Source organism: Aquarana catesbeiana, linkage group LG10 (assembly GCF_042186555.1).
Source record: "Aquarana catesbeiana isolate 2022-GZ linkage group LG10, ASM4218655v1, whole genome shotgun sequence".
Classification (NCBI taxonomy): Eukaryota; Metazoa; Chordata; class Amphibia; order Anura; family Ranidae; genus Aquarana; species Aquarana catesbeiana.
In genome coordinates, this window is record NC_133333.1 from 123,972,748 (window position 1) to 123,998,052 (window position 25,305).

The 25,305-nt window shown below is 42.4% G+C and overlaps 1 protein-coding gene across 4 annotated transcripts in view; it reads left to right on the forward strand.

Annotated features, from left to right (window-relative positions):
• The window catches only part of POU2F3 (POU class 2 homeobox 3), a 208,487-nt gene that overhangs the window by 101,865 nt on the left and 81,317 nt on the right, over positions 1-25,305 (forward strand). For 3 of the 4 annotated variants that reach the window (XM_073602564.1, XM_073602561.1, XM_073602562.1), the window contains one exon: positions 11,258-11,292. The exons of the other annotated variant lie outside the window; for it this stretch is intronic. In XM_073602564.1, coding sequence (XP_073458665.1) covers positions 11,258-11,292 — 35 coding nt within the window. The remainder of the gene's footprint in view (positions 1-11,257; positions 11,293-25,305) is intronic. 4 annotated transcript variants of the gene reach the window in all.

Consider the following 25,305-nt stretch of genomic DNA (forward strand, 5'->3'; position numbering starts at 1 on the left):
TGACTATTTTCTACCCTGGTCAGCCGAAGCTGTGTCACCGCTGTGGAGAAAAGGGGCATTTGAGCTCTTCCTGTTCAGCCTTGATATGTTCAGTGTGTCGGGGTCAGGGTCATATGGCTAAGGACTGCACCGAGATGATCAGGTGCAACCTGTGCCTGCGCCTTGGCCACCCCTACAGCAGATGTCCTGAAGCTTGGCATAATATGGAGAAGGAGGTAATTGATGACATGTCAAGGCTGGACAGGGTGGAGGGTGAGGCCCATGGTGTACCATCCTCCTCTGCGGTGACTGACTCCCCTGGTCCTGCTCAGGATCCCTCCCCAGTTCCTGTGGCCACCCTTCCTGTGTCTGTAAGTATTCCTTCTGTATCTGTCTCTGTGTCCCACCAGCCTACTGTACCCTCTCCTCTTGTGTCAGAACCTTCCAAGTCTGTGCCCCCCGAGTCAGTTACCCCCCAGGAGTCTACCCCTCCTAAGTCTGATTCAAAGGGAGCACCCCCCCCCCCACCAGGAGTGGTAGTGGGTACTAAAAAGGTCGCTTCTTCCTGTCTAAAGGAGTCTTCTGTAAAGACTTCAAAGAAAAAAACAAGAGATGAGGGCATCTCTGAAGCGGAGCTGCAGTACCTGGAGGAGAGAAGGAAGGTTGGGACGCGGAAGAAGCAGGTGGTGAGGACAGAACAGGCTCCAGTGCCTGTCTCCAACCGTTATAGGTCCTCTAACTGGGATATTTCTTCATCTGGAGCTTCTTCGGAGCGAAGTTCCGATTCTGAGATGGAATTTGAGGCGGCCTCAAGAAAGAGAGAGGCTTCTGGTGATGAGCAGCAGAGGGGAGCTAAGAAGCAAACCACCCAATAACCCAAATGGCGGTTCCCCCTCCGTTAAAAGTGGTGACAATAAATGTCGCCAGCATTAAGTCAGTAAGAGCTCGTTCTATGGCCTTCTTTTTGTTCAGCCAATTAGATGCTGAAATTTTATTTTTGCAAGAGACTAGGTTCACCTCCTTGGCAGATATTCATTTGGCCAAGAGAGAGTGGAGGTATGGTCCATCTTACTGATCTCTTGCGGCCGAGCCTTACGGCGGTGTGGCGGTGTTGTTTAAAACCGGCATGGTAACTATCCGGCGGGTTATTGAGGTGGAGATTGGGAGATGTATGGTCTTAGACGTCCTTGTGGGAGGGCAGGACCTGCGCCTAATTAATGTCTATGGGCCGCACACAAAGTGGGACAGGAAATGCCTTTTTACAAGGATCAAGCCATTTCTTTTTACATCCCGGCAAGTGGTCTTTGGAGGTGACTTTAATACAATAACTAGGCCCAAGGACAGGAAGGACTTCAAGGACAGGCTGGGATATGATAGCGTTTTTTTAAATAGTATGGTTAGGGATGCTGGTCTTGTGGATGTGCACATTAAGCACCTCCCGGATGACACCGGGTTCACCTTTCATCGAGGTAATAGTCAGAGTAGGATAGATAGGTTTTTTTTGAAGGAGACCTCTGCTTTCTCACCCCCAGTGGTGCAGGCAGTAGAGTTCTCTGATCACTGTATGCTATCTGTGGTCCTGAATGCTTCAGACGCCCCTCAGAGGGGTAAGGGCATCTGGAGATTGAATTCGACTCTACTCAAGGAAGAACATGTTAGACAATCCTTTGAGGAATTCTTTCAGGCACAGGTGACCATCCTGGACTTTTGTAGCAGCAAGGCTGAGTGGTGGGAGCTGACCAAAAAGAGGATCGCTGGATTCTTCAGGGGCCTAGCCAATAGAAAGCAGTTTAATAAATACATGACCTACCAACGTTTACGGAGGAAGCTGGATATTCTTGTCTCGAGAGGAGGAGATCCTGGGGCAATCTCCGAAGTGAAACTCCTTCTCAGGAAGTGTCAATATGACCGGCATGCCTCTTTGGTTCTGGAGAGGGACTATGGGAAGTACCACTCGCCTGACCCTTACCAGAACTGCAAACAAGGTGTAGCTGTTAAAACGGTCATTGGCCTTAAGGACAGTACAGGTTCCTTGACAAAGTCCAGGTCAGGGATTCTGGAGGTCATGAGGTCCTTTTATGCTGACCTTCTTGGGAGGAAAGAGCTTGACCGTGACAAGATGGAAAGCTTTTTGGACTCTACTCCAGGTCTAAATGATGAAGATGTCCCATTGATGAATTTGACAGAGGAGATCACAGTTGAAGAGGTGATGAGGGCAATTGAACAGCTTGCCATCAAAAAGTCACCTGGACCGGATGGCTTGACGGCTGAGTTTTACAAAGCTTTTAAGCCTATTCTGGCCCCACATTTGGTAGAGGTTTTTAACAGTTGCCTTGCTGAGGGGATACTTCCCCCTTCCATGAGGCACTCAGCTGTGATTCTTCTTTCAAAGGGTAAAGATCCTTCGATGACTGAGAATTGGCGCCCCATCAGCCTTCTTAATGTCGATAGAAAGATACTGGCAAAGATCATTTTCTGGCGCCTATCGTCAGTAGCAGAGTCTTTGCTTTCTCGCCATCAGCACTGTTCGGTCCAGGGTAGGTGCACCTTCACAGCAGTTTTAGCTGTCCGGGAGGCCTTGGAGCGATGCAGGGCTGCAGGCTGGGGAAAGTATTTGCTGACATTGGATCAGGCAAAAGCTTTTGATCGTGTTAACCATGAGTACCTGTGGTTGCTTCTTAGTAAGTACGGTCTGCCGGGTGGTTTTGTCGATTGGTTAAAAGTCTTGTATAAGGGGGCAGAAAGCTTTCCTCTTGTTAATGTTTGGGTTGGGCAGTCCTTTGAGGTTGGCTCCGGGGTGCGCCAGGGTTGTCCCCTGAGTCCCCTGCTCTATGTGTTTGCAATCGACCCCTTCATCAGGAGGCTAGAGAGCAGCATGTTGTGTGGGGTGCCAGTGGGGCTCCCGGGTGAGCCGCCTTTGAGGGTTGTTGCCTATGCGGACGATGTGTCGGTGATTGTCACTGGGGCGGATGAAGCAGAGGAGGTGGTCAATCAGGAAAAGACTGAAGTTTTCTGGATGGGAAAGGAAGGTGAGGGTTTTGATCTCCCGGACACCTTTCCAGTGCCCCAGGAAAGAATTAAGATTCTAGGCATTGAATTTGGACCTGGCGATTATGGCCTCAAAAACTGGGAAGGCAGACTGGAAATTGCCAATACTAAGGTGGTCAGCTGGAAGAGATGGAAGTTATCTATGAGGGAAAGGGTTGATCTGATTAAGACTTACCTGATTCCGATCTTCTTGTATTTCAGCTTTGTCTGCATCTTGCCAGTGTCTCTCTATGCTAGGGTCAGTAGTGTGTTCTTCCAGATGTTGTGGGGGAACAGACTGAACCCCATCAAGAGGAATGTCACCTATCTATCCAGGAGGGAGGGTGGCTTAGGTATGGTCAACCCAGTTCTTTCCTTTTCACTGCTTTTTCTCAAGTTTAATATTGATAATATGCTTGCAGTGGAACCTCCTGGATGGGCAGGCATATTTAGATCTTGGTTTAGGCCTTTTCTACGACTTTGGGAAGAAGGTGGCCAAGTGAAGAATCTCAGGGGTCATCGTGGTCAGCTACCAGCCTATGTCGCTCCGTGCCTGAAGTTACTACGGCAGTGGCGATTGTCGGCTGAAGATCTCAGATCGGTTCCGAGGAAAGTCCTTATGAGCCGAGTCTTGAGCGAAGTCTTTCATGACCCATTGGCCTTAAGGGATTGCCCAGGCCCAGTTTTGAGGGCAGGGTTAAGACTTATTAATTTGGACAGAGTACCCCCTAAATTCAGGGATCTGGCCTGGTTGTGCTTCCATGGGAGGCTCTATGTTAGGGGCAATTTGAAATTCCACAGTGGGGTGGATCATAGCTGTCCTCGGGAGGAGTGTGCAGGTGAGGAGGAGACTATGGACCATTTTCTGCTTCATTGCCCCTTTAACATAGAGGTGTACAAACAGGTGGGGTGGGCTCTCGGTGTTCCTTTCCTCTCCAGGCTGGGTTATGCTGAGTGGGTGTATGGAGCATTCAATACTGGTGGTGGTTTTTGTTTAGATACACTTTTTCTAGTTAGCCTAGTAGTCTGTTATTTCACTTGGAACGCACGGTGTCAGGTCAGCATTCGGCATAAAATCCTTCCTGTTCAGGTGTTGGTGTATGACATTCTGCATGAGGTGGAGAAGATTCGGGTACTTGAGAGAGACAAGCGGTGTCAGGGGGCTTGGTTGAAGGCGTGGAGGGGTTTCAAGCCTCCCTGACTGCCAGGAGTCTCTTCCCGGGTCTGGCTGTCTGTCTCTTATCACCCTAGATTATTATTTTTTTTTTTGGATTAATTTTTGATAAATGGCTGCGTACATAGGTGATGGGTTGTGCCTCTTAGGCCCTCTCTGCTGCTTTATGTAAATAATTTTGGTAGTGGATTATGTATATATTGTAAATATTCTGAACATGGATGTGTATTCCTTGGATTTCTGTTGAAGTTTTGTACTATGGTTTTGTTTTTTACTTTTGTATAAAATTGGTTGCTTGATTCTTTTTAATAAAAGATCAATAGTTCCCCAACATTTGTGTCAGTGGGAGGAATAGTGCCCTATCATTGGTGTCAGTGGGAGGAATAGTGCCCTATCATTGGTGTCAGTGGGAGGAATAGTGGCCCATCATTGGTGTCAATGGGAGGAATAGTGCCCCATTATTAGTATCAGTGGGAGAAATTGTGCCCTATTATTGGTATCTGTGGAAGGAATAGTGCCCCATTGTTGGTGTCAGTGGAAGAAATAGTGCCCCATCATTGGTATCAGTGGGAGGAATAGTGCCCCATCATTGCTGTCATTGAAAGGAATAGTGCCCTAACATTGGTATCAGTGGGAGGAATAGTGCCCCATTATTGGTGTCAGCCAGGGGAATAGTTCCCCATCGTTGATGTCAGTGGAAGGAATTGTGCCCCATCATTGGTGTCAGTGGGAGAAATAATGCCCCATCCTTGGTGTCAGTAGGAATAATTGTGCCTTAAGGGCCGGACAAAGGCAAGCAAATGGCCACATCCAGCCCTAGGGCCAACGTTTGGAAACCACTGCCTTAGAGACTACTAAGAAATATCCAACTTGGAAACCTTCAGATACCTCTAGATCAAAACAACTCTATATTAGCATCCTTATCAAAAACTGCTCAGGTAGTGCCTGTCACTGAAGATAAGTGCTTATGCAATTCTCACTCTACAGGAATATTAACTAGGTTATGCAGCCCTTTCCTCTTCTGCAAATAATTTGAAATTTCCTTATTGAAATGGGAAAGCAACCTAGGAGGGCCCTAGAAATAACGGAGTTGGAAAAAAATTCTGAACTGCTGCAGCAAAATGCTCAACCAACATTCTAGTCCAATAAAATTCTCAGAGATGGGTTATGCTAAAACTTAACCCAAAATTCTTCAGAAGCTCTATTAAGTAGACCCATCTCCAACCTCTCCAAATATATAAAGGAAATCGGTACCCTTTATCTTTCTTGCTACCAGGCAAGCACTAGCTAAAGCATGGAAACAATAAACTTTGAACTTTGCGGAAATGAAGCAGAGAATAGTTGACACCATGGCCAAAAATTCTCAGCTAGTCGTAACGACACTCACTCCAAATTTCTCAAAATATGGTCCGCGTTGCTCCCAGCTGGAGTACAACAGCCAGATGAACCTGGACCACTCATTACATTCACTCTGAACACACTATACAACCTTATTATGGTGCCAAATGTCCCTGTCAGGTCCCATGCCCACACTCTTCCTCTCCTGCATATTGTTGTCCAATATCCTATTGTCCTCTGACCTCCCCCCCCCTTTACTTGATTCTGGACACTTACTGTCTTAGATCTCTCCCCCTGCTACCTACCCAAATTATCCTCCCTCTGCCTAGATCACATCTTGTCTACTCTCTCTCCACTCTTCCCTCTACACCCAATGGGGGCAGAAACCCCAAAAATTCATTTTACAACCTCTACAATATCATGCCCACAGCTTCTCACACTACATTAGAATCCATAATGGAAAACATTTTCTAAATGAACCATTGTATTACTTTAAAACTACGTAAACCTAAATAAATTGTACATAACAGAATAGGCTTTAGACATTTCTGACCTATACTGAAGATGAACCCAGGCAAACACATTGGAAAAGGAAATAAATGGTGGCCCATTTTAGTATCAAAATACTAGAGGAGATATCATCCATAAATTTACATGGTAAAAGTACAAAAGGTATGCTTGGGACTTTGTATATACCTCCAAAAGTAATTACATCTTATTTTAAAAACATTCAATTTGTATTGTATACAAAAAAAGTATAAATTCATGGTAAGTCCATATATTGTAGAATACATTACATATAATATGTAGAAGATCAATGAATGGTATCAACAGATCATCTCTGGGACATCCCACATGGAATACCACAAGTATGTTGGGATAAGGTTGATGCCTTTGTGGAAATGCTTCTTTCTGCAGAACAATAAAATGTACACAGGGACCCTAATTAGTTTAAGCAAAGGCACATTTTTAATAGCCTTTAATACACTTTTTTTTTAAACAACTCTGTTATTTTTTTTGAACATTTAAAAGTGTGTGTCTCTTTGATTTAGTTTTACATATTTACCATTGCTCATCTTCATATAAAGATATATATATATATATATATATATATATATATATATATATATATATATATATATATATATTTAACTTTTTTTTTTAGCTCACTCCAATCCTATCATGTGGCCTGGCTCCCCTATTCAGTAAGCGGCGGCTGCATGGGAGAGGAGGGAGTGCTGACAGTGGATGGGCCATGGGAGCCTATAGGTGACATCGCCGCTCCTAGGCATTCCCAGCTGTTGGTGAATGCTCTCTCCCCTGCAGCTGCCGCTGGCTGACACTGGGGAACATGTGACCGGACTGGACTGAAAATAGGTAAGTATATATGTCTTTCTTACACAGGTTAGTCAGCATATGTGTTAGGAGGGGTAAGGGAGAATTTTTAGGACTAGTTAGGTTTAGCCTGGACTTCTAAATTGAAGGAACTCAGAATGGATGAATGCTTGTGGCCAGACACTATTCTGCTCCAATCATTGGTTCATGATAAAATGAACATTGTGCATTCTCTTATTCCTACCTTCCAATCCTATACTTAGAGGAGGAGAAGCTGCATACATGTCTTCTTTCATGGCATGTAACAGTCATTCCTTAGTGCTTGTTTATACTTGCAGTCAGGGACTGTAAAAATAGACAGATGAGCTGTAATTTTACCGCCCCTGACTGCCCACCTTAACATGCGAATGCATCCAGATAGGGTTGTACACATGCTGTGGCCATGATGCTTAGTTTTTCGGTGCAGCAAAACCTCCTGTTGCATTCAAGGGGCAATACTGTCGCTAAAAGTGACCCATTCCAAAGAATGGGACCATGCTACTACCACAATCCAAATGCTAGGCTCATTATTGCAGCATGGCAATTCCATTGAAAAACTCAATTTAGCTGTTAAAAAAAAAATCAGGCATTAAGGAGAGTGCAGTATTGCTGCTGTACCTGTACATCTTTCTGAAAAGCAATCCACAGCGGATTATTTTTTTTAGAGAGCAAGGCAGGTGTAAACTCAGCCTTATTAACACTATATTGCCACTTCTTCTGGAAGAATGGTCAAACGTTCTCACAGACACACTCCAAAACCTTATGGACAGCCTTCCCAGAGGAGTTGAAGCTGTTATAGCTGCAAAGGGTGGGCCAACTCAACATTGAACCCTACGGACTAAGACTGGGGTGCCATTAAAGTTCATGTGTGTGTAAATGCAGGCGTCCCAATACTTTTGACAATGTAGTGTATATAAGTAGAAGAAAAGTATGGATAATAATTCATAAGATAATTGATAACAGAGCAACAAACCAAAAATATACACTTTGTTTCATGTTATGTGATTTTACTGACAGATTACATGACCATTCCTAGTCTTGGTTTTCTACATCCTCCATATTAGTAGTTGTCTAATTGCAGTGAATTATGTTCATTCCAGGAATATTGCCAACCTCATCCTGGTCTCTGTGCAAAATGTGAACCAAAATTCCAAGTCATTTCCTCTTTACGAGTAATACCTACCATGTCCACAAATGACTCACTCAATATAGCAAACATATAAGAAGATCTCTTTTAGCCAGACGTGGACTATTTAGTGGCTATTACCTCTGCTATTGCTATTGCTGGGCCATCAGTTATTGCCATTAACGCACACCTAAAATCTGCATTACTGTTACACTACTGTTACACACTGGACATTTTTTCTGCTGCGCCGTTTGCCACTTTTTTTTCCTGCCTCAAACACCTCTGCATGTTAGCCTATGGGGGAGATTTACTAAAGTTGGAGAGAGCAAAATCTGGTGCAGCTCTGCACAGTAACCAATCAGCTTCCATGTTTCATTGTCAAAGCTTAACTGAACAAGCTGAAGTTAGAAGCTGATTGGCTACCATTCACAGCTGCACCAGATTCCGAATGCTCCAGTTTTAGTAAATCTGCCCCTGTGTGTCTATGCACAAAATGCTTGACGCATTAATGCTAGGTGCATTTAGCACTTGAGTGGTAAATTATTTCAATGACCAGAATAAATTATTATTCTGGCCAATGAAATGAATGAATGCCCAAGCAATTGATACACCTACACGTGCCTAAAACACACATTTACAAGTATCAAGCATTTTTTTTCTGCCAAAACGCTGCTGCCAGGAGGAAAGGAGGCTAAGGGAGTTAGCAAAACACAAGCCCTTACAATGGTTTAACATGCAGAACAAATTATGTATTTCTGACTGATTAGACTTTCTTGAGAATTAAGTTCACTTCATCATGTCAGGTAGAAAAATACTTTCCCTATTTTGTATTCCTTCTTGCTCGTCAGCAAAAATAAAGACAGGATTGAATAAAGATGAAAACCTCTGCTGTCCACTAGAGAACATTACGTTCAGGAAGAGAAGAATTGCTCTAAAGTGGTTGTAAACTTCAAACCTGAAATATGAACAAAGCATATCCCCTTATGCCCTGTACACACCATCGGACATTGATCGGACATTCCGACAACAAAATCCATGGATTTTTTCAGACGGATGTTGGCTCAAACTTGTCTTGCATACACACGGTCGCACAAAGTTGTCGGAAAATCCGATCGTTCTGAATGCGGTGACGTAAAACACGTATGTCGGGACTATAAATGGGGCAGTAGCCAATAGCTTTCGTCTCTTAATTTATTCTGAGCATGCGTGGCACTTTGTGCGTTGGATTTGTGTACACACGATCTGAATTTAAACGATCGGATTTTGTTGTCGGAAAATGTTATATTCTGCTCTCAAACTTTGTGTGTCGGAAATTCCCATGGAAAAAGTCAGATGGAGCCCACACACGATCGGAATTTCCGACAACACAATCCGAACGCACTTTTTCTGTCGGAAAATCCAACCGTGTGTACAGGGAAGTTTAGTGTATACTTGTCTCTATCCAGATCACTAAGTGTCACTTTTGTCTTCTGCTTGGTTCCTCTGCTATCTCCATGAGTCACTTCTGACAAGTTTTCCTGACACCAAGAGAAAAAAGTTGACAGGTGAGGGAGCTCCAGTTAATTGACAGCCTCAGCTCTGTTCCCGTGTGCTGTGTGAAGAGGGGTGTGTCCCCTCCCTCCAATTAGTGCTCCTTCCCGTCACTGAGCTCTGCAGAGTGTAACGTCAGCTCTCTGCCCCCTTTATTTCTGAACTCTCAGACAAGCTTATAAATTCTGGAATTTGAACAGATGTGGAGAAGAGAGTGGTGCAGATAAACATGTACAACTTATGCAGGAGGATTTGTTTCATCTCTGTGTATCACCTGAGTCCAGTCCCATCACTGGGTATATGGAAGGGTTTATAACCACTTTAATATAGGTACTTTTATTGCAAAGTGCCTAAACAGATCTACCATAACTCAAAGCTAACTTTAAATTTCTTAAATTAGTGACTTGAGGTGTAGCAAATACTAAGGATGTGTCTTTAGTAAATTATAGAATTTCAGAATTAGATGGACATTGAAGATGGGTATGTTAGCATGAACTCTATGTGCACTTAAAAAGTAATTGTTGACATTTTGGGAACAGGTTGCATAGTAGACTTCAATCCATATTAATAATAACATGACCTTCAAATTCTATCTGTGTATCTGCCAGGCAATTCACTGTTATTATATTAGCAGCAGCTAAAAATGTAAATTTGCAATCGTAGATACTCACAGCCTCACTCTGTTTATAGTACTTTACATTAAAATACGTTTCTAAATTTATGTGTTTTTTACTGTAAAATTTTAAATACAATGCTCCAAAACTTGGGCTGTGCATTCGCTATTCAGTCCTATGGAGAGTTTGTAGTATGACAAAACAGAGTATGAAAAAAGAAAAAAGCAGCACTTGGGACATAATTGACATAACTGACAGTCTGTAGAATGTGTCAGTAGAATGATTCCTCTTCTGTTAGTTGAAATCCTCCTCTGTCTATGCCCTCCCCACCCTTGCCTCCAGAATCTTCTGGTGCTGCAGGGGTTAATAGAAGTAAAGGCCTGTCACAGACTTCCATCCAGAGAGCCTAACTATGCCTGTCCTTTCTGCCCAGCTTTAGGCATCAGCACAAGGAACACATCCTGCTGACTGTGGTGTTGATTTACTGAAACTGGAGAGTGCAAAATCAGGTGCAGCTGCGCATGGTAGCCAATCAGCTTCTAACTTCAGGAAGCTGATTGGCTACCAAGCAGAGCTGCAACAGATTTTTCACTCTCCAGTTTTAGTAAATCAACAGCAGTAAGGCTCGGTTCACACATGGGCGGCACGACTTGCAGGTCGCCTCAGCGAGGCGACCTGCAAACGACTGCGGGGCGACTTGCGAGACGACTTCTGCATAGAAGTCTATGCAAGTCGCCCCAAGTCGCCCCCAAAGTAATACAGGAACCTTTTTCTAAGTCGGAGCGACTTGCGTCGCTCCAATTAGAACGGTTCCATAGCACAGAACGGGAGGCGACTTGTCAGGCGACTAGGTCGCCTGACAAGTCGCCCCAGTGTGAACCGAGCCTAAGTCCCTTGCACTGATTTTTCTGTGTTTTTTTTGGGGGGGGGGCGGCACTTAGACTTTAATATTGGACTACTGACTTACTGAACAAATATGTTAAACTGTTTGTTTTTTTCATCAAAAGAAGAAAGGTGATTTATTAATCTTCTTACATGTACATTTGTCTGAACTAGTTCCTTATACATACAATTTTGTTTGTGCTTCCATTTTAGGCAGTGAGAGAAGCAGCCTGGATTTTAGCAGACAGGTATGTACAACATCAACTAAGCTAAGAAACGAAACCTGAATAAACTCCAGACCAGGGGTCCTCAGACAAAGGGCCAATTGACTTTCCTTCAGACTTTAGTAGGGGTCAGACAGTGGCAATAAGGAGTAAAAAGGTCTAGCACTTGTTGTTAGCAGGAGGAGGAATAATACCCCATGGTTGCTGTCATTGGTGATATACTGCCCCATTGTTGGTGTCAGGAATAGTGGTAGGAGGTGGGAGGAATAGTGCCCATCTTTGGTTTCATTGGAAGAATAGTGCTCCATCATTGGTGTTAATGGAAGAAACAGTGCCCCACTTTTGGTGTCATCGAAAAATAGTGCCCCATTTTTGGTGTAAGTGGGAGGCATAGTGCCCTATTTATGTGTCAGTGGGAGAAATGCTGCTCCATAATTGGTGTCAGTGGATAAAATATTGCCCCAAGGGCCAGTTAAAGACAAGTAAAGGATCTTGTCTTGATAAATTTGTCCTGCAGGCTGCAGTTTGGGGACCACTGCCCTAGGCTTAGCAAGAGGTTTTCTCACCTAGTGGCTTCATTTTCATAGATAGTAGGAGCAATGTACATCCATCATCTAGACTGCAATGAGTTGAGGTTCTTCCATTCATGTCAATTGGAGGTTAGGCAAATGTTTTGCTTACAGTGAGGTAACTGGTTCAAGCTTCTGCACGAATGCCGGGGAGCATTTTAAAGGCACTAGAAGGTGTAATTTGAAAGAATATACCACAAGTAAGATTCTTAGTAAACTCAAGACATATGTACTGTATAGCATTGTGTGCACAGTATACCAGCTGAACATAGGTGTGAGCTTGTTATCATTGATAATTGAGGTACATTATTCAATGGCAAAGCACCTGAATACTTACTGTTCTATTTACAGTGCTGTATACAGTAGAATAACTTTATAACCAAAGCAAATAAACAAAAGTCTATTGCTCGAAACAGAAAGCAACATATAGCAGCTATGCTAAATGATTTTATAGGTTGAAGTAGGCAATTAAAATTGTAATTCAATTTTCATGCATGTCTAATGTTTAGGGACTTCAACTCTAGTTTATTGAGTTTAGAGAGCCTTTATTTTTATCTATGGTCTATTTAAAAAAAAGCAGAAATCCATAAAAAAGTTATTTGTCAATACCTATCACAACCCAGGCGGAGGAACAACACACTCTACATAGAGTACATTGTTTAAATCTTCCATTGCTGTATGGGACCTATATGTTTTCCATACAAAAAAAGGACAAGCACACAGAAGATTTTCATCTATTGTATTATTAAAGTGGAAGTAAACCTTCCTATCGTTTTCAGCCAAGAAATCTGCCATCTTGGCCTCTGTTTAATCTTCAACTGCCATGATGCTGCAAATGTGATCAGTTATGACACCAGCCATTGGATGGTTGCACAGTTTGGTTGAGAGCACAAACAATGTAACAGTCAGCATTGCCGCAACGTGCCAGAAATGTAACTGTTTTTTTAAACTGTTAAATTGATGGGTTTACTTCCACTTTAAGTAGTTTCTATACTTCAAAACACTTTCATATTCTCATTACATGGTAAACCAACAAACTATATTATGTTGAGAGGCAAATAGAATTAAAGTGACTCTTCTTACTTTGTTATACTTAATAATCCTGAAATTAGGAACATTTTGCTGATTTATTAACAGAGTTAAGAATCTTTACTCGATAAATTTAGCAAAGATTCACTTCAGTTATCCAGTATTGTGAACAGCAAATTTTGGTTTATTCATTTAATCTGCACATGACTTGGTGTTCAACGTGAACCTAGCTACAATTTGAATTTGAAGATTCTTAGAGGACACTCGAGTTAAAGACATCTACATCATACATGGCATTTACTAAAATAGTACTAATCTAACATCTTCAAGTCATTCACTATCTACCATTGAACCAAAGTGAGGTCCTTCTGCAACTGCCAACATAATTTAAGGAGTAACTCCACTATTGTTAAGGAAAAAAAACCTTTCCCCTCTGGGTGATCTATGTACAATTGCAGGGATTTTAACAAATTTTGTTGCAGATTACTACCTTTCGTTCTTCTGAAGAAATAGCTGTTTGTCTGTGTTCATGTGCAAAATGAATGTGAATAGAAGTGATTTTATAATTTTAAATTAGCTGCTGCACTTGCAGGGTTGTAATGATGAAAGAGGCAGGGTTTGCATCCCTTTCAACATGTCTTTCCTTTGGGAGTATCTCACCAAAAATGACATTTTTGTTGCAGGGGATGCCCAATATCTGACTTATATCCTAGTGCAGACTTCTGGGAAACTTACATTTTGGGGGGCGTTTTGTACACCCACTGTATACAGAACACCTCCAGGTTAACATATTGCATTGCATTTTACTGAAAATTACAGTGCCGCAGATTGAAAAGGAAAGGTTATTTTTATATTTCAATGTTTACCTGGTTACCATTAAGGTATCGCCAGTTCTTAGCAATCCTTTATTGAGCCACCAATGAAATGATTGTGGAAACTCCGGGTTGCAGAAGATGGGAGCTAAAGGTGTGTGTGGGGATGACAGAGATGCTCGGTGACGCACTCTATCCCAGGCCGCCAATGAATGTTATAAAGAAGGGCATAATATAGGAGAGCATAACCAGTTGGGAAGCCACATCAATGATTCCATGGCCAAGGAGTGACAGGAGAGTGCCTCGAGAGAGACCCAAAGAGGTGCAGGACCTGTAGCTGTAGTATGGGCAAGTTGGGCAATCTGAGCGGCTTGAAAGTAGTTTTGTAAGTCAGGGAGAACCAGACCACCCTTTAATGTTGGGGAATATAGGATCTGTTTGTTCAGTCAAGGTTTTCCATTACCCCATATGAAACAAAGAACATCGGCTTGTAGACCCTGCAGATCTCCCCTCAGGACTGCCAATGGTAAAGTTCTAAAATAGTAAAGTATCCTGGGTAAAAGCGTCATTTTAACGGAGCTGATTCTACCAAACCATGATAGGGAATAGTCCGCCCAACGGCGAAGATCCTCTTTAAGTTTTTTAAACAATGGGGGATAATTAGCTTTATAAAGGGTCTCAATAGAAGGCGTTAATTGGACCCCTAAGTATGAAAGAGAATGTGGTGCCCATTGAAAGTTGTAGCTATCCCAAAGAGCCCGTACTATTGAGTGGGGAAGCGAGACGTTAAGGGCTGTTGTTTTGTGTGGGGTTCAGGGAAAGGCCAGAAAGCAAAGAGAACTGGCCCAATAAGGATTGCAAATGAGGTAGGGTGAATTGAGGGTTTATAATATACATAAGGACATCATCTGCAAATAAGGCACATTTACGTTCTTGTTGCCCACAACTAATGCCAGTAATATTAGGGTGGGACTGGATTACCATAGCCAAAGGTTCGACAGCTAATCCGAAAAGTAAGGGGCAGAGCGGGCATCCCTGTCTCGTGCCACGTTTGATAGTAAATGACGATTTGTAACCCCTTATTGATACCTGAGCTGACGGAGACCTATATAAACTTTTCAGTAAGGAAAGAAAATTAGGGCCAAACCCAAAAGCCTCTAAAGTAGTGAATAAATAATTCCAATTTACGCTATCAAAGCCTTATAAAGGTCTAATGATAGAAGCTCCCGAGAAAAGGGGGCGTCCCAGTTAGCATATACGGCTGAAATCAAAGTTATAGTTCTACGAATTTGGTCTAGCATTTAGCGCCCAACAATGAATCCTGACTGATCTTTATGGATGTACCCTGCCAAGAAAGTGTTAAGATGTAAATCCAGGAGTTTCGTAAGGATTTTTAAATCACAATGGATTAACGAGATTGGGCGATAATTAAGGACATCGGTAGTATCTTTATTAGGTTTAGGAATAACACTAATATATGCCTTATTTTCGCTCAGAGGAACTGCATCTCCATTCGGCAAGGAATTAAAATAGAGAGCCATGAGCTTCCTCAATAGAGGGGACAGGTAGGCTCCCCAAAAATTCCCTGATGGACGAAGAAGCAGCCTCCCGGGGTTGTCCGTATAGGTCAGCATAGAAATTGTAGAATTCCCAAAGGATTTTTTGAGGATTTTGGGAAATGTGACCCCCTGAAAGTCTAATTTTGGGCAATGCCAGATATCTAGGAGTTTATGTGCCAGTAAGGATCCTGGGCAATCACGCCAAGTAAAAAAATCTATGATTGGACCAGCGTAATTACTTCTTAGCTTTTGTGGTGAGGCAAATGTTGAGTTCCAAGTGAGCTTGTTCAAGCCTAGTTAATAGATCAGGGGTTGAGGAGTTTTTATGTTGGGTGGCTAGAGCTTCATATTCTGTAGTTTTGGCAGAAATCAGCTCATCTCGAGCTTTTTAAGCCTGGAAGTCAACTGGATGAAGAACCCTCTAACGAACGCTTTGTGTGCCACCCAACTGATTGGGGGGGTGGTATCTTCCACCTTATTAATTTCAAAATACGACTTCAGATGAGTAGAACTATCAAGGCAGTAAGAATCATTACCGAGGAGGGATTCATTTAGACGCCAATGCGATTTGGCTATTTTAGTTGTCAAGTCTGAGAGCTGTAATATTATAGGGTCATGGTCTGACCATGGAGCAGAGATTATTTTAGCTGAACGTAATTTAGGTAGGAGTCCCAAGAGGAGAAAAACATGGTCAATACGAGAGTAGTGGTTATGAGCTCTCGAAAAATTAGAATAGTCTTTAGAGGTGGGGTTAGCTTCTCTCCAAGCGTCTACAAGATCGTAGTGATATAGTAACTGAGTAAATTTATGACTTTGTTTAGAAGGTAATCTAAAAGAAGCCACGTGGGATTTGTCCATTATAAGGTCTAAAGCCAAGTTGGAATCCCCTGCTAAAATAATACCCCCTCAAATTCAGGAGCCAAAGATTGTAATAAGGAGCCAAAAAATGCCGATTGGTTCGTATTAGGGGCATAATAAACCAAAAAGGTCACCAAATTTTCCCCCAGGTAACCCTTAACCAAAAGGTATCGCCCTTCCCGGTCTTTCATGACTTCAGTTTCAATGAAGGAAAGTCGTCTAGATAGACAGAGGGCCACCACCCTCTTTTTTTCTGAGGCATTAGCAAAATAGCAAATAGGATAATCTTTATGAATATACCGGGGGGTAAATGAGGGAGAAAAGTGTGTCTCCTGTAAAACTATAATATCGGCACCCACAGATCAGTAATATGTGAAGGCCTTAATTCGTTTGAAAGGCGACCCTAAGCCCTGAACATTGTGAGAAAGTAGGTGGACAGTGTTCGTTATTCTAGACATGGAAAACCGTCAGCATAAATATCAACATTTGAACTCACCTCTCCATCCAAAGTTCGACAGATCCAAAGGGACTGGCTGAGTCTCTGGGTGACCCTCAAAAGGGAACAGCAAAAGGGGTTAAAGTAGGAGCAGAGAAAAAGAGGAAAAAAGAGAAACATTCAGGCCAGGAACCTACCGGCTCAGAACAGTATATCATATAAATGCAAGGTATTACTAGCATACAGTAACAAATAATCCAATGACCCAGAACCGAAATTCTGAGTGTGGAGGAGTCTTCACCAAAATTAAGTAATAGAACGAGTCCTTCAGGTAGGGAGAGTGCATAGACACCCCCCGACACTAGAGTATAATTTGAAAGTTAAATGCCCATTCGCGCCTTAAATAAAAAGGACTTCAATATCACTAGTAAACTTATAGTATCACAGTTGTGTCGGTCAATCCTAAAATGTCCAGTTTAGGTGTAAGAACAAACCTCAAACAACCAAAACAGTCATATAGGCACATTGGAAACACACAGATCCCCCCTCCCTAAGAAAAAAAAAGGGGGGGTTGGGGAAATAAGTGCAGTGGCTAATGTCCATATCCGGACCACTGAGAAGCCACTGCTAGGAGAGAGAATAAAAAAAGGGGAGGATTCGGATAGCATCAGACAACAATTTCTCAGGTCGCACGACAAGAGGTCGTAGATTTCTTAAGCGGTAAAGGAGACCAGATAGGGGAAAGCGGGGAAAGAGGGCCAATGGATCTTTTCTGGTTCCGAGATAATGGGCTATGTAAGATAAAACCCAACTTCAATACAATATGTTCGCCATCAGTGAAATGGAGTAGGATTTGCAGTTGTAAGTAAACTGGAGCCGGAAAGGATAGTTCCATCTATAGCAGATATTCCGGTCAATCAAGGGTGAAAGCAGAGGTTTGAGGGATCTTATTTTTTGGATAGTAGCCTGGGAGATGTCAGCAAAGACTTGGACTTTATGGCCATTAATTTCAAGATCTGGATGTTCTCTACATAGCGCATGACCGCCTCCTTGACTCTGAAAAAATGGGGTTTCACAATCACATCTCTGGGTGGTCCATCAGGTTTCAGAGGAACAAGAGCTCTATATATACAATCTATCTTCATATGGATCTCATTGATATCTGGTACAGCAGATTGCAAAAGAACATAGGTGATGGAGGCAATATATTTTTCAGTTTCTGGAAGACCTCTGATATGAAAATTATAGCGCCGAGCGTGATTTTCAAGGTCGTCAATTTTCGTATTAGCTTCTTCAAGGTGGTCTTGTAGCTCAGGGATCATGTTGGAATTTTGGGAAACTCTGTGAATAGTGTCATCCACCTTCGATTCAATGCTCTCTAAGCGGTACCCCCACTCCCGAAAGTCCTGTTTTATCTCAGAGGACAATTTATCAGTGGCCTTCGCTAGTTCCCTCTGTAATAATTCAGCAAAATGGGCAAGGAGTATAGGATCTCCTGATTATTGTGGCTGAGTTGGTGGGGAATCAAGGGAATCAGCAAGGCTGTCCAGATTAGACTCATGGCTGTTTGGTTGGCTAAGGATAGTATCTGTCATCTCTTTATCTATGGCTTAGGATGCACATGAATCATGGCCAGGGGACAAGGTTGCAGTCTGTGTGGGAGACCTGGCAGGGCTCAATGACAAGCAGGGATTGTTTGTAGTCTCACGTGCAGCTGGAGGGGTTGTGAAGGAGCCTGTGTCACGATCTCCCAGTCTAGGAGGTTTCAGCTTTGTCTTCTGCTGTGAAGACTTATTTCCTCCATTGGCCAGAGACATGTGGGAGCTGGTGTCGATCGCCATCTCGCCTCCTCTGCACGCCGACCGAGTCGAGTTGCGGTAGCTGCTCTGGGACCTTCCTGACTGCCGATAAGACATGCGGCAGGTTGTCTGTCCCCTCAGGGAGAAGATCGGGTGAGTGGACCGAGTGGATGTGCTGCGGGGGCCGCTGTATATAGTTAGCAGTGCCTGGAGTGTGTGGAGCGGCTCAGGGAGACATCCACCTCGGCCATCCGCGCATGCGCTCTCTCGGAAAGGTTATTTTTAATATCATTCCATTGCAATAGGACTTTTGTAGCAATTGTATAATTTACATAATCTTTTTTTTATTTGCTATTTTTTTTTACTGGAGTGAGGACAAAATAAGGAACGCTGGGGTATAGGGAATCCCTCCTTTGATTTGAGCAGGGGGTTGTCCTGTGGGGTCAGAGGGGCGGAGCTGACCCATTCATAGGCTGAAATGATTAGCCCCATGAAAGTGGAGTTACCCTTTAAAGAGTACCTGTGCTTTGCGCATGCTAGGTTTTATCCACACTCTGCTGTTACACAACCTTTCAACCTTTTAAAACACTGTATGTTAATTTATACTTTATTGCTCCCCTCCCTAGCTTCACATACGTACTTTTCCATTGCCCCTTGCTGCTCCATTCAGCCACAAAGATTGAAAAAAGACTGACCTGTATCAGCTGGGCTGCTCCACTCAGAGCTTTACACAGGGCTGAGGACTATCTCCCTGCCCCCATGGGACATAATTGGGCCAAACACCAAGCACTAGCATTATCACATAGTGATTTACATGCTTCTCCAAACCCAGAGGCAATGGGTGTTAGATACAGGTTTGCTTTAAAGTGTATAATTAGCATATTAGCATAACTATTTTATTCAATTGTGCCTGTGAAAATGCCCATGTAATTTTTTCCCTGGACATATTTATTTTGTTATAATGTAATCTCCTTTGTATTTACATTATTTCAGGGCCCAGACAACGTACATGTTTCTTTAAATTGAGGCTTCAGCAAACTGATTATCTTTGGAGAGATTTGTATTTTTCTTTGGAAACTCCAGCAAGCCTGAACAGGCCATTTATGTAGCTTCTTCTCTGTCATGCAAATGAGGCTAAGAACAGAGAAGTGTAGACTCACATATAGGCTGTCACCTCTTTTAGTTCCAGAATGTGTGCAGCTCCTTCGTATGTGTAATTTGTGTTTTGGGAGCAAATAAATGAAAGGCAGAAATAAACAAGTGATAGAAAAAAAAAAATCAAATACAAAAAAAGCAAGTACAAAAGCAGAGCATTCATTTATAAAAATGCCTATAAGATAAACTATTCTATGTAGTCTGTATACAATGTAATGACTGCTCAAGCCATTTTATGTAGCACACCTCCCTCCCTGTCCTTGGATAATAACATCTGTCTTAAGTATTTTTTTTTAATATATTTTATAAAAAATAAAGTATATATTTTCAACAAAAAATAATCTGTCTTTCCATGGTGACTGGATTAAAGAGGAAGTAAACTTCCATCTTTAACTTTTACCTATAGGTAAGCCTATAATAAGGCTTACCTGTAGGTGATGTAATTATCTCCTAAACGTGCACCGTTTAGGAAATATTTACTGTACACGCAGCCGGTGAAATCACTGGCGCATTCGCTCAGAAGGAACAGCTGCTCATGCCGTTTCTTCAGGGCCCTGTGACATGATGTCATCACGGCTCCAGCCAGTCACAGGACCAAAGCTTGGAAGCTGTCTCCAGTGATGACATTGCATCACTGGAAGGCTTTGTTTTGAGGAAAGTTTCACATAGTGTGCTAATATGCGATGCATACTAGCACATTATGCCCTTGCCTTGCAGATTAGAAAGAAAAAAAAAACGTGCAGTAGTATACAACCTCTTTTAGGTGTCGCTGCTACCTTTGTGGATATAAATGCTAGGGGGATTGTACATAATTAGAACTGAAGAAGTCGCTTGTACAAGCTACAGAATGTCTTTAAAATTATAGGACAAGTCAAAATGAATGTGACTAATTACTACTAGATATACCATTACCTGAATAAATGAGAACCTTAAGGCTGCTTTCACACAGAAAATAGTGCCTGCATAACGCCTGTAAAGTGCCACTCCAGTGTGAAAGCCCGAGTGCTTTCACACTGGAGCGGTGCGCTGGCAGGACGGTAAAAAAAGTCCTGCAAGCAGCATCTTTGCAGCGCTGTAGGAGCAGTGTACACACCGCTCCTGAAGCACCCCTGCCCATTGAAATCAATGTACCGAACCGCCGCACTTTTTAACCCTTTTTCCGGGCGCTAGCGGGTGTTAAAAGCTCCCCGCTAGTGGCCAAATAGCGCAGCTAAAATGTCAGTAAAGCGCTGCTAAAAATAGTAAAGGGCGGCTTTACCGCCGACGCCCCCAACACCCCAGTGTGAAAGTAGAGTTACATACATTCATACTTGAGCGTAGCATATGTAGGTGATTTTGTTGCTTTTTTATGTGCATTTGTGTGCATTTTTAAGCATGAGGTGCCATACAGGAGCTTTTATGGGACAGGATCAAGCATTTTGGACCTCATAGACTTTTATTATGGGACTGTCTGAAAAATGCATGTAACATTGAAGTCAGTGGGAAAATTGAAAAGCATGGGACTTAGCTTGTGTATTTTGGAGCTTCAAGCTACAAGGCTCTCAGGTGTGAATAGAGCGTAAAGTAAAGTCCCTTTAACACTGAGGCGCTTCTAAACTGACAGTAAAACACTGAGCCCTTTTGCAGAGCTTTTCAGGCGCTTTTGAAGAGCTTTTCAGGTGCTTTTGAAGAGTTTTCCATTAATTTCAATGGAGAGGGGCGTTTTTTCACTGCTCTGCCAGCGCACTGCCCCAGTGTGAAAGCATTCATTGATTTTAATGGAAATAGGTTTTCGTGGGCTTTTCAGGTGCTTTTTTTTTTAGCTTAAAAGTGCCTGAAAAGCGCCTCAGTGTGAAAGGGGTCTAAGACTTACACATTAAAGGGGAGTTCCACCCTAAAATTTTTTTTTTCATTAAAAGACTCCTTTTAACATTAACATTTTTTTTACCAGAAAGGCCATGTTGCTATGTAGTCCTCGTAATCTGCCACTTCCTGGTCCGCGGAGCTCCTGGTGTTTCCTCCCTCGCCTGTGCTGCTGGGTAATGGTCATCATTTCCCAGGAGTCTGTGAGCAGTACTGTGCTCAGCGCTACGGCCGCCGTTGAATCACGCATGCGCGAGATCAAGAGGTGCATGGTGGTTACCCAGCATGCACCTCTCCCAAGCTATTCCCGGAAGCAATCTCGATTGGGCTTCACATGCCCACATACAGGATGGCAACGGCCACTAACGGAGGAAAAAAATATAACAGTAAGAACTTTATATTTTCTAACAAGCGATCGTGATCATTATATAGTCTCTTTAAAATCTCATTAGTAATAATGCTAAAAAAATTTGTTTTCGCCGGAACTCCGCTTTAAGGTTCAGACTGGATTTTAACAAATGAGTACTGTCCATGATACTTTTTTATTTGCACTAACACAATTTTTCAGGACAAGCTTTCAGGGTATGTCCTCTTCTTCAAGGTCCAAGCAGTAGTGTTGGATCTCAGAGATACCTCTACCTGATCCCCAAGGCTGTGCTCTCACCTCACAATTTGACCTTTCTTTTTGGGCATAGGCGGATAAAGTGCCGTTGTTTACTGCACCTTGAGGCTAGATTCACATATGAGCACGCAGTGGCTCACAGCAGGAGTCTGGTGCGTTCTCTTTCACCGTTTCAGGTCCAATTTCAGCCCGAATTTTTGGCTGAATTCGGACCTGAAATGGACCAAAAGACGCACAGGGCTCCTGTGCCAATCATACCGGAGCCGCTGTGAGATATGTGAACCGGCTCCAGAGCCGGTCACAATCTTCTACTGTGGGAATTGGATGCGGAGAAACCTGCATCCAATTCACACTAGTGTGAACCCAGCCTAAGGGGTGGGTAGGGTGTAGGTAGAGTTGGGGGGCCCATCAGGAAGCCTGTATGGGGCCCCATGATTTCTAACAGTGGCCCTGGGTACCAGGCAGCTCCAGGTCACAGGATCATGAAAAGTTGCTGGAGGTTGCTGTGCTACTTCTTGAATTCTTGCACATATATTATTATGGATTTTCTGTATTAAAGCATTTATGAATTTAGTTATTGCACAGTCCTGTTGTCACACTGCCATGGCTAACCAGGATCCACATTTCCAAACAAGTCTGGAATGAGGTGTTGCAGTCTTTGGTACAGGGCAGTAAAAGTATAGAATGAGGGCAGTTTTCTACACTGTTGCTTCTTTTTGAGACAATTTTCTTCATGCTACATATCTACTACCTTTGCATTTTCTACCTGAAAGCCTGTTTCGATTTACTGCTGCAAAGCCTTGAATGCACACCAGTTTGGCTAAAAACATAACCATCATAAAATGTTACTGTGTCCAGTCATTTGCAGAAAACATGGGGAGAGAGAGACGGAGAGAGAGGGAGAGATATGGAGATATGGATGATTCTCTTGCTCAATTTAAAACATAGGGTGAATATCTCTATCTGCTATATATTGCAATGCTTGTTCATACTGTGACTTCCATCTTACAGGCCCATTCATGAAATGCAGGCCAAGACAGACACAGCAGACACAACTCTGTAACTGGACGAGAGCATAATTCACATGATCAGGCTGTCCTAATATTTTTGTTGTTGTTGTTGTTTTGCTTTAATTCAGAAGGCAGCGGAGCACAAAGCCCATTTGTAACACACATTGCTGTGCTTTAAAAAGGTGCAGTTTGTTATAGATCAGTGGTATGGTTGCGATAAATCCACAAAAATGGCCAAATGTCCCTCTAATGTGCCAATATTGTGCTGTGCTCATGAATACAGTCAAAATGTAAAAGAAAGGTGTTTTAGAAACACCTTTCTTAGGACATCTGCAAGAGACTTAAGCCTCGTACACACGATCGGCTTGTCCGACAGGAAATTTGTGATGAAGGGCTGTTGGAAAGAAATTCCGACCATTTGTACGCTCCATTGGACAATTGTTGTCGGATTTTCCGGGGACAAATGTTGGATGGCAGGTTTGAAAATTTTCTGCGGACAAATGTCTGTTGTCGGATTTTCCAAACGTGTACACAAGTCCGTTGGACAAAAGTCCAAAGTACAAACACGCATGCTTGGAAGCAAGGACGAGCCAGAAGCGGTTGGTCTTGTAAACTAGCGTTCGTAATGGATAATTAACATTCATGACGCGCAAATTATGAAATCACGAAATGCAGTGCACATTCTCTTCTTCTTTAATGGGATAATAATGAAGCTGCTTTGCTGGTGATACTGATGGAGTTATTGCAAACAAATTTTCAAAGGCTTTTTTTTTATAGTGATATCAAGAATAATATTATTATGCTTTTTTTTTTTTGGTCAAGTTACCACAACACCATTATCCCATAGTTTTTAAGATAAAAGATACAACTATGTTGGTGTCCCTTGTTAATTTTACATTGTATTTTTTTTAAAGGTAACTGCCTACTCCCAAACTGTCATTTGAAGTAAAACACATAGCCAAGTATTATTCTCTATAATTTTTTATTGTGCATTAAAAAAAGAAAACGAATAAAATTAGACATGCTATCTGCCAATATAACTTAACCAAAAAGTGCATTCTATGCATCCAAAAATATAGAAAATATAACAAATCATATCATTATTATTCAACCAAAAAATAAAATAAAAGCCTCATGCATATGTCCTGATTCTTAATATAGGGGGTCAACAATGCCAAGAGTTCGTCCGTCATTCATAGATAATTCTGAAAAACATCTGTATTATTAACCTGGAGCTCCCGCAGCCACGTCATGTGACCTAATTAGTCACGATTAATAAAGCAACCAATTTTTGGTCCAAGAACTCCTCCTCCTCCTGATCCTGGACTGGACTTGGGTCAAAGCAATAGCTCCAAGGCCAATAATAAATAACACGTTATCTCCTCCGATTCCGGTTGACGCCTGGTTGACGCCTGGTTGACGAACGGCCGTTCAGAAACTAACTGAAAAGCACGAAATGAAAAGCGCAAACTGAAAAGCACGAATCAACACTCACCAAACTTCTACTAACATGAAATTAGCAGAAGGAGCCCGAAGGGTGGCGCTAAAGAGCTGAAAAACAAAAGAACATCACTACGTTTGTGTTTGTTGGCCGACAATTCCTTGCCGTTTGTATGCAAGACAAAATCCAGACACACGCCTTCGGACAAAAGTCTGAGGTTTTGTCTGCGGAAAATCCGATCATGTATACGAGGCCTTAGACACAAATAGACTCTACCACCGATTCTATAAAATTAGGGATTGTCCCCAGCAACCAAGGACATCTAGTCATCCTACTTCATCTATCAGTGGTTATGGACCATCTAGTGTTGGAAACAGCAAGTGTCATACTGACTGAAACCTGTTTACAGGTCTGTGATCAATATTCTTGTGACAGTATGATCACATGAATACAGGTACACAAGACATTGTGCCTGATAGAAGACTTGGCTGCAGTTTCTAAAAACACAGATTGGGGAATTCAATAAAACCTTAAAAACACTACCTGCAACTAATTCAGGCAAGTATTAGTGGAAGTTTAGGTAACATTACCGACACAGGTGAGGAATTCAGGTAGTTCCTACTATTGCTGCTTTAAGAAACTATTGCTATGGCAGTGACCAATTCATTAAGAATTACAACCAGTTCGCAGATAAGGGAACTCGCAGTAATTAACCAATTAACCAACTTTTTGAGATGGGAACACCTAATATCAAAAATATGTAGTCATAGGTCACACCCCCTGCCACGCCCCCTTAAAGGAAAATTATACCACAAAATGATTAGTTAAACCCACAAGTGCTTTTTTTTTTTTAACCACTGCTATTCCTTTATATTGGCTTTTGAAATTTACAAATGCAACAATTT